The sequence below is a fragment of the Mus pahari genome, chromosome 17, assembly GCF_900095145.1.
Source record: "Mus pahari chromosome 17, PAHARI_EIJ_v1.1, whole genome shotgun sequence".
NCBI lineage: Eukaryota > Metazoa > Chordata > Mammalia > Rodentia > Muridae > Mus > Mus pahari.
In genome coordinates this window covers 66413923-66424197 of record NC_034606.1, presented here as the reverse complement: position 1 = coordinate 66424197, position 10275 = coordinate 66413923, and the positions used below count along the sequence as shown (strand labels likewise).

The 10275-nt window shown below is 46.5% G+C and overlaps 1 protein-coding gene across 2 annotated transcripts in view; it reads left to right on the top strand.

The window, feature by feature from the left end:
• LOC110335099 (keratin, type II cytoskeletal 2 oral) overlaps window positions 1-3491 on the top strand; it is a 9448-nt gene extending 5957 nt beyond the window's left edge. Inside the window, exons 7-9 of one of the 2 annotated variants that reach the window (XM_021217172.1) lie at window positions 305-525; window positions 2091-2125; window positions 2715-3491. In XM_021217172.1, coding sequence (XP_021072831.1) covers window positions 305-525; window positions 2091-2125; window positions 2715-3022 — 564 coding nt within the window. In that variant the 3' untranslated portion in view covers window positions 3023-3491. Of the gene's footprint in view, window positions 1-304; window positions 526-2090; window positions 2134-2714 lie in introns of those variants that run through there. The other variant, XM_021217173.1, reaches the window with a different exon arrangement.
• Window positions 3492-10275: the final 6784 nt, after the last annotated feature.

The window sequence follows — 10275 nt, the reverse complement described above, 5'->3', positions numbered from 1 at the left end:
ATGAGATGGTCAGGGAAGGGAGTTTTTGTTTTAAACAGTCTTACAAAAGAGATCAAAGGCTAACCAGACCACTGTTACTGTGCCAGCTTAGGAAAGCAGATGTGTTTCTTTTCTTGATGAGTCATGAGTTGGTCTTTAATGGACTCAGGATGAATTAGCCAAATTGCAACATCAGCCTGACTTGTGAACTTGAGCCTCTAGGAGATGGAAGGAAGAGTGATGGGTGAAGAGATCACTTCCTGTGAACCATCCGGTGTTTGTGTAGTAGACCTATAATAACTTCATCTTTTACTCTCTGCCCCAGAACACCAACCTGCAGACATCCATTGCAGAGGCTGAACAGCGTGGTGAGCGGGCCCTCAAGGATGCAGATACCAAACTCCAAGACTTGCAGGTTGCTCTGCAGAAGGCCAAGGAGGACATGGCCCGGCTGCTGCGAGAGTACCAGGAGCTCATGAATGTCAAGCTGGCCCTGGATGTGGAAATCGCCACCTACAGGAAGCTACTGGAGGGCGAGGAGTGCAGGTGGGGCCCTTGGGGTCAGCATTCTCCAAGTGTAGTTTCAAAGAAAGTAATATCAAAGAAAGGAATAAATAATAACAGGAGAGGACAAGTTGGAGAGACAACAGCAGAGGAAGCGATTAAGTCCACTGGTTTTCATCAGTTATAGTGTCTAATTACCCAATTTATCATGGGCACAGTATCGAACCACACACTTCTATTCATAAATGTGGTAGGAAAAACACTTTGATGTTGTGACAAAAGTTATAGATCAGGACTGTCACCTGGAACTTTCCAAGACGAAAATAGTCCACACCAGGCTGTCTGATCCAATAGCTATTAGCCTTTCTTTCCTCCTTCCCTCCTTCCCTCTGTCCCCCCTCTCTCTATTATTCCTTCTCTTTCCCACCCCCCATTGATTTTTTTGAGATAGGGGTCTCACTCTGTAGCCCCAGCTAATCTTGAACTCCTGATCCTTTTGCCTCAACCTCCTGAGTGCCTGGATTACTGGCTATGCTTCAATGCCTGGCTCCTTCCTGTGTTTGAAATGGATGTAGTATAACTGGGGACCAGAGTTTTACACATTGAATCTACTTTGCATAGCTTCATGTGGCTAGTGGCTACTATATTGGAAATTTGGTATGAACAGTTTGTGAAACCCGATTGCTAGAGCTGAGTGTGTATGGGGAAGTGCATGATGCTTAAATACCCCTGAAAAGTAACACAGCGTAAAGAGTCAGGTCAAGGCTTAATGGCGGGACTCCATATGTGAGGGCGGTGTCAAGAGACAAGGGTCATTCTACTGACTCCTGCCCTGTGCGTCCTCGCTCAGAGGCTTTGCCCTCAGTCAGATCACAGTGTGATCGAGGAAGGAGAGACCAAGCATGGAAGGAGAAGGACCTCTGTCAGGTCTCGGGGGGGGGGCAGTGAAGATGAGTCAACTGAGAGTCATGTGATGATAAGGGAGTGGTCAGCACAGCAGGCACTGTGGCTGGGGGCGCATGAACATTCCATGTCTGCTCAGCTACACCTGCTCCATGAATAAGGCCCAGGGAGATGGTCACTGTGAGTCGGGAAATTTCAAATATAGCGCACACCACGGTTATCATCTCATATTTTCTTCACAATCACTACTACTACTGCTGCCCTAAGCCCCATGTCACCCTGAGCCTTGCTGGGAAAGGCTTTCTGGAAGGCTTCCTGGAAGATGAAAGTTGAGTAAATAAAGGGAGGGCTGGGAAGAAGGGGAGGGGAAGGGCATACAAGATAGAGCTCATTGCAGGGTCCGGCTAGAGGTGAGGGAGGCTAATCCGACAAGGGGTGGCAGTTTTCCTGGAATGGATCTTCAAGGTGAAGGGTGGGAAGAGGAGGACATTGAGTGTGGTGGTCAGAGGTGCCTTGAGTCATAATTGCAATCGGCCCTCTTCTCTGGGGGAACATATTGATGGGAACAACCCTGGACTAACATTTCCCTTCCCAGGGGCTTGACCCCTAGGAGGGCAGATGGGAGGAGGTGGTGCCCAAGGTTATGAGCCCTCAGTTCTTTGTTGATGTACTGGGGAAGTAACTCTCTCCCTCTGTCTTTCCAGGTTATCTGGAGAGTTTCAGAATGCTGTGAGCATTTGTAAGTAGCACATTCAAGAACCTTCCCCCGGGGGTTGGAGACCATTCAGTGGGCACAATCCCTTGTGTAAGCATGAGGATCTGAGTTTGAATTATCCACCATGGACTTAAAAGTTGGGTGTGACATTACTCCTGTACCTGAGTATTGTGATTGAGGGGCTGGATCCTGGGTACCATCCTTGCTAAAATGATAAGCTTCAGGTTTGGTGGGAGATCCCATTTCAGGGAAATAATTTGGAGACTGACATTATTTTTACATGTGTGTGCATGGGCACATGCATTTTTCCCAGTTCACTCAGGGCATCCCTGTGATATCAGCCACTTCCCAGCTATAGCCCCGTGCTGTACTCTTCATGTAAACTGATCCAGCTCTCTAACCCTTCTGATTGTGGGGTGTGCCTTAGGTTGGAGAAACAGAAATTGTGTGAACACCAGTTCCTGTTCTTGGCTAGGGCACTAAAGAGCCAAGTTCGCTTGTTATTTGCAAGCTAATACCTCAGAGTATGTCAGAAGTTATGCAGCAGAGCAGGGCATGGTTGAGACAGTCAGCCTCCCCAAGCCTTTCTCCTGAACTTTCTGTTCCCCTGTAGCGGTGGTCAGCAATGTTACCAGCACAAGCAGCAACAGCGGAGGCTTCAGAGGGACCGGTAGCAGCAACTACGGAGGGGACAACAGTGGTAGAAGCAGCAGCAGCAGCAGCAGGGGCAGCAGCAACAGAGGCAGCAGTGGGAGCAGACTTGGCAGTGGAGGCAGCATCTCCGTGAGCCAGCAGAGAATGGGCTTTAACTCTGGTGGCAGCCAGACCTCAGTAGGCAGCAACTATACATCTGGCAGAGGAGGCAGCAGCAGTGTCCACTTCTCTCAGACCACCAGTTCCAGCCAGCAACGCTCCAAGTGATCTTCAGAGGCAAAGCATCTGCACCCTCCTGCTTTCCCTGCCTCAGCCTGTAATGGCATCTCCTCCCATCTTCTTGGCACCAACAGGTGCACAGTTCAACCCTGCTTTAACGCAAGTTCCTTGGAGAGGGGGCCAAACTCTTTGCTCCTATATCTTTAAGTCTTCTCTTAGGTCGGGTGGTCCAGCTATTAGTCTGGGATGATAGCACTCCTGGAGAAGAGCCTGTGATGAATCTGAAATGTGGTCAGCAACACGAGAGGCTAGGCCTTCCCGAGCCTTCTAGTCTAGCCTAGTCCATTCTGTCCATCTTTCACTTATAGGTGAAAAGGTCAAGGTTTCCAAACTGTTGGTTCTCATGGAACTCTCCTGACAGCTGGCTCATCTATTCCCTTAAAACCTCCTGAGCTCTGGGTCTTTTGCTTATGAAAAGTTATATTCTCTTTTCTCAATAAATTGCAGCATGCTTCATAGACCGGTGTTTGCCTTTTATTCAAGGACTCATGGAACAGATAAGATTCAAGGGTAGAGCAAAATTAGGTTCTCTAGAAAATTAGAAGTTAGGTATAAAGGACCCTGAGTTGGTATGATTTCATCTCCGCTGATCTACTTGGGCTCTTGGATAGGTCTACACAAGAGGACTCGTGTTAAAGTTCGGACTCTCCCCACCTTCAGGAAGCTCATTCCACCATCTCCTAGCCTCTGAGCAGGAATTCATGCTACTGGCTTGCACACAAGGGAATCTTGTTTCATCCCCACTACAGTAGACAACAGTAAATTCTGTCTGGGAACGGAACTCAAGTGGCCTCAAGCAGCCGACACACAACATCCTCTTTAACCCTGAGTGGGTTCTGAGTCACAAGGTTAAATATGGCAAAGAGCCTACTGTGGGCTGGAGGTGTAGTTAGGTGACATTAACACTTCATTCTATTCACCAAGCAGTGTGCTCACTTCGGAGTGTCCCCCGGGGTCCTGCATAGGAGTTGGGGAATCCACGGGAGGGCTGGTATCCAATTAAAGGAATAAATAGAGATAAATTCATAGAACAAGATCCCCTTTCCCAATCTAAAGGAAGATGGGGTAGGGTCAGGTTCCTAGTAGGACAGACTTGAAAGCAGATTTCCCTGTAAACTGTTGTAAGGAGAGGTTGGAGGATGCTGGAAAATGTGTGTGTGTGTGTGTGTGTGGGGGGGGTGTGTGTTAGTAGAGGAAGCCTGGATACGACCAGAAAAGAAAAACATAGTCTAGGAAGGGCAAACCCCAGAGCAAACCCCAGGAAACACAGCAGAGACTACACGCCCATGGAGCAACAGCACAGGGGCTTGCAGAGTGATGGTTTTGTGTCTGAGGCTGAGCTAGGCACTGGGAGGGTGAGATCATTCTAAGTCTAGGGAGACTGACAGTTCATCCTGATCAGGGGCTGGTATGATGGTTTGTTCTAAGTCTGGGGAGACTGACAGTCTACACTGAGCTGCTTTGGTCTTGTAGAACCTCTCAGATCCATCCCCCCCCCCAGGGCAACTTTTCATTGGTGATGGCAGTGAGGGTGCGTGAGTCTTTCTGTATTTGTGTGGTATGGGCAGAGGGTGAGAGGAGCCTTCCCAGGTGTCATAGGGAACCCCATCAATTATCTTCAGCCCTTAGTGGTAACTGGCCTCTTTATTTTCCAGTTTCCAGCCTTCTCCATCTCCTCTCAAAGTTTTCCACACTGTGAAAAACACCCACAGCAAAATGCCCAAGATTCCACCAAGTAAAAAGCAAACGTCTTTTCTTACTACTTTAGCATGGCGACATGCTTCTGCATTTATACTCATGTGCTGTGTAGTTAGGGCCACGGAAGTGAAACGTTCCTTTCTACAGGAAAGGGAGAGGCTCATACGATGCAGGCAGCTCATGAAATGTAGGCAAAGGAAGCTAAGAGTGATGCCAGAGAGACCCCTAAGTTTACCCCTTGGAACTGTCTACAAGTTGCGCAGGGAGACTCAGGGATACAGATTTGGGAGTTGCCAGCCGTCCTGGGTGGGCTTCTTGGTGATGCAGCTGCCTCTGAGTCACCATGCTGATGTCAGTAGCCCCAGTAAACTCACCGACTCTCCAAACTAGAGTAGAGCAGCATCATTTCTTTGCAGTATTGTCAGTATCCTATCGGAGACAGGTAGATATTTGTTCACATGCCTCCAGGAAAAGGTACACAGCAACATGCATGCACACATACATAACATGCAGAGGTATGGACACGTACAGATACATTCCTCAGAGTAGAAGCTTATAATATGGACTGCCTTCTACCATGATTGCTATGAGGTCTATCTTATCATTACTATTGTGCATCCACATGGTCAACAGCTAGAGTCCTATCATGTCTTTGTCACTGTGCTAGGACCAAAGGAGAGGACAGTTGCTGTCTTTACAGAATTTACTGTTTAGCTTAGAAGATATTTGCCCAAAGACATCTTTATATAACAATTTTATCTCCATTCCCCCTCTCTCTTATTTAAAACATTTCCTCATTGGCAGGATCAAGGGCTCATTTTCCATGGTATTAGCCGGGACCTTTGCTGTGATAAACCTAGTCACATGACAGCCCAACTCTTTCATTCCCACCCTGTTTCATTCATTACTCCCTCCATGTTGATCCTAAGAGCATTGTCTGTACATATCTGCATCTCAAAGAGTGTGTCCTAGGAACTTAGCCTGAGACATGAGGGAGCCAACAAATAAGGCTGGTTGCCTGACTGGGACTGGATGTGTGGTTTTCTCTATTCTGGGAGGACTTGTGGTCTGGAGAGAGTGGAGACTCTGGAATCATTGAAAAGTGCACACAGGTAAAGAACCAGGGATAACAGGTAACTCACTCTTCAGAGAGAAGAACTTGTTAGTAAACCATGGAAGTAGGAATTTACAAATAATCTGATTAAGCAGAGAACACTTGTCTGAGATATTCAGGGAAGCCAACCAGGGTGGGCCAGCATCTCTATGCTTATCCAGACCCAGTCAGTCCTCCCAGCCCACTTACATCATCTACACATCTGGGGCATTTTCTTTTCCTTTGTGGACCCTCTGAGGACCTAGCTGGACTCTCCACTTCACTAATGTAATGAATTAGCTCATTGGACAGAGAGCCTGTCTTTTCCGCTTACAGGTGACTCTGTTCACCCCTTCCATCTCCCCGATATTAGGTTGGAGCCCCAGAGTTCTGTTCTCACCCGCACTGTTCCAACTGTCCGTGGATGCTTTACTAAGTGGATGCTCATAGTTAAGGCACTGTTCTGACCGTCCGCGGATGCTTTACTAAGTGGATGCTCATAGTTAAGGCACTGTTCTGACCGTCCACGGATGCTTTACTAAGTGGATGCTCATAGTTAAGGCACTGTTCTGACCGTCCGTGGATGCTTTACTAAGTGGATGCTCATAGTTAAGGTCAGATACCCACACACTTCATTTATTGCCACTTTGCAAGTCTCAGCATCTTAGCTGGTCACCTCTGAAAGGGATTCGCACAGACAACCCGGAACTTGAGAGATTTCTTCTAACAGTTTTGCCCAGCTTTCTATAGTCATTGATGGTTAGATAGAATTAGGCACATTTTTTAATGCATAGCTGAGTCTGCTAGATTTCCCTCTGCACTTGTGTCTGAATCCCTGAGTCTTCTATTTGGGATTCCTGCTTCTCCTTATCTACTCAGCTACCTATCTACACACACACACACACACACACACACACACACACACACACACACACACATGTGCACGCATGCACGCACACATTCCTGTTTTTAATCACAAAACCCTAAATAACCTCTACACGCAAACTTTGGAGAATAAGGAATGTGCCAACAAGAGGGTATGGCATTTGTTTGATGCTCTTGAGATGATTTTCCTGTTGCAGTTCATAAGGATATCACAATTAGACAAGCAAAAATGCGTTCTGAGTGCTTGGTGTGTATCGGGACACTCCTTAAAATAAGTGAGTTTTAACAGCAAGTCTGTAAGGTGGATGTCATTGTTAGCTTCATCTTGTAGGTAGAATCAAAGGCACGAGCCTTAAACGACTTACCCAAGGTTGAGTGACTAGGAGGAGGGAAGCCAGGGTTGAACTTTGCCAACCTCTGCATGAAGTAAGTCACATTTACATGGTGACTCACAACATCAAGTGGGTGGTCCAAGGTCTTCTTGATTGTTCAGGTCCTTGAATTCTAAAGAAGAAAATTACATTTATGTGTTTAGGGGAGTACCAGTTTACAATCTGTGGGTGTCGGTTCCCTCCTACCATGTGGGTTCAAACTTAACTGTCAGGCTTGGCACACCTGTCTTTACCTACCAGGCCATCTCTCTGGATTTCTCTTCTAGTCTTCCCAGAACTGGATAAGTGTAAAAGCAGACTCACTCTGCAGGGACATGTCTTGCCAATGGTCAATAGCCTTTGTGAAAACTAGAAGGAGCTTGTGTTCTGTTGAGGCATAGACCCTGTGGAATACTCAGCTTGGTGGTGGAGTGTGTGAGCTGTCTTAAGTTCCTATTTCACTGTGTCCTGAGATTGCTAAGCACAACCTGAGCTCCTTAGCTGACATTTTGACTGTTTTGTTAGACTGTGGCTATCCTGAATAGTGAGCTCTGGGGATGAAGGAAACTACCTCCAACCCACTGCTGAATCCCTGTTGTCCCCAGTCTCAGAGGCTGGCATGACTCCTCACTGCTTAAAACATTGTCAAGACCAAACTGCTCAAGGCAGGGTTGGGTATGTCTTTCCACGAAGATAAAAATCACACCATAGCTTGTTTCTCAGCGTCTGCTCTCTAGTGGTCCAGGGTCCCAGAGGATTTAACAGCTTTAGGTTTCCTTCACGCTGCAGGGCTGGAGAGATGCCCCACCACTGAGGGAGTGCTGCTATTCTGTCCATGGTGCTGAAACAGGTCCCGTGCACTCGCTCACCCCTCCCTGCTCCTCTGTGTGTGTGTGTGTGTGCGTGTGTGTGTNTGTGTGTGTGTGTCTGTTGTGTGTGTCAGTGTGTGTGTGTGTCTTGTGTGTGCGTGTCTCTGTGTGTGTGCATGTGTATGTCTCTGTGTGTGTCTGTCTGTATGTGTGTGCGTGTGTGTGTCTGTGTGTGTGTCTGTGTGTGTGTTAGTGTGTGTGTCTGTGTGTGTCTCTGTGTGTGTGTCTGTCTGTGTGTGAGTGTGTGTGTTAGTGTGTGTGTGTCTGTGTGTATGTGTGTGTCTGTGTGTGTGTCTGTGTGTGTGTCTGTGTGTGTGTCTGTGTGTCTGTGTATGTCTGTGTGTGTGTCTGTGTGTGCGTGTCTGTGTGTGTGTGTGTGTGTGTGTGTGTGTGTGTGTGTTTCTCTTTCAGGTGTCTTATATCTGATACTCCTAGAGCTCCCTCTAACTCACCTTCATCCTGCTTTTGCTTTTGAGTCACTTTTGCTGCTGCTGTTGTATCTGGGCTAGCAGATTTCTCGTCTAAAATTAAACAAATATTTGATGCAGAGAACAACTCTAAAACTCTAGAATTAATTCTATTTATGTTTTCTGTAAAAAAAAAAAAGACTTCGATTCATCCGCCTCTTTAAGTCGTTAAGAGTAAGACTTCATGTCTCGTGTTTTCCTCTGTGACTTCATGTCTCGTGTTTTCCTCTGTGACTTCATGTCTCGTGTTTTCCTCTGTGCCTTCATGTCTCGTGTTTTCCTCTGTGACTTCATGTCTCATGTTTTCCTCTGTGCCTTGTTTGCTGGAGAGTCTTTGTAGCTGCCGACTGGAATATGCACTTCCCTTTCTGACCTGGATTATTATTTCTAATTTCATTCTCTTATGTGAATGAGAAGAATGGGAATTTTGTTTTAAAAGATCCCTTTAAGGATATACAGTGATGAGCGACAGAAACTAGGTGCTCCCAGAGAAAGCAAACAAATTAATTAAAACCTTAAAAAATTCAATTATTTATTTATATGTGTATGTGGGAGTACCACAGAATTCAAGTGGAAGTCAGAGGCCAACTTGCAGGAGTATGTGGGTCCTAGGGATTGAACTCAGGTCATCTTACTTGGCGGTAAGCACATTTACACTCTGAGCCAAATTGCAGGTCCAAGTAAGTGATTTGAAAATGTCAATGATATTATTCATTCATTTGGTAATGAAAAATAGCTTTCTACAATGGTGCTTCAAGGAATAAATAAAAATTACCTTATAAAATGAGAGATGATCATATATACATGTATTTGCAAATTTAGATTAGCAACCTTATTATATACTCTTTAAATAAAAGGGCTACATCAGGTTACATCGCCTGCGTCCAGTAAGCACGTGTTGACCAACAGGACAGCAGACAGTGCAGAGACTCAGAGCTTGGCTCAGCTTGTCCTTGAACACAAGTGTGAGACTTGGCCACCATCATTTCCAGAGTTGCTATTGCTAAATCATCTCTGAGGAATTAACTAGAAATAACTTCAGAAACCATCAAGAAAAACCTCCTTTTAGACAATTATATTTCCTCTAAACTGCCGTCCATGGTGGCAGCCATTCTCCTGTGGTGGGGCATTCTCATTCCCACCATACGGTCCTTATAAATTTCACTCGGTGTGGGACAGTGGACCATTCCAGGAAACTTGGTAGGGTAGAGCTGTTCTCAGACTCCAGCAATTGGGGACACACCTGAGACATAGGTGCTTCCCTGCTCCCTGCCTGGAACACATGCCACACTCCCCACATCTCTGGTCATTAGTAGCCCCAGAACAGAATTCTCCATGCTAATGAGGTACCTAGAAGCCTTGGCGGGAGGTCCTAGGGAGGCACAGCCTGAACCCTTGTGTGTGAGGCTACAAAGGTGAGCATGGTTTTCTCTTCATAAGTTTTATATCCCAAGGGGTCACTTCTATTTCCTTTGCTTTGGGACCCCCCCTGACATCTTGAGTATGATCCTGATCCCACAGAATCTCAAGTGCCAGAGCCCAGTCCTCTAGGTGAGGTCCAGCTGGCCCAGGGAAGGTATGAGCACCTCTCCCCCATCTGTCCTGTCCTGCTGACAACCCCTTCTTGTGCTGATTCACCCGAGCTGGCAACACTTTCCACCACATTGCAAAACTGTACCTCTCAGGATGAGTTGTACAGCTGTCTTTGTTTGCATTCGTGTGTAGGGTTTTTAATTAATCTCTGTTAAGTCTTTCTTTGTGTGAGTTATAACTACAAGCTGCCAAATTGTTTTGGGGTTCTGCTCCAACTATACCTCTAACTTGTAGAGCGTATTAGGCTCTAGTCAGTTATATATTC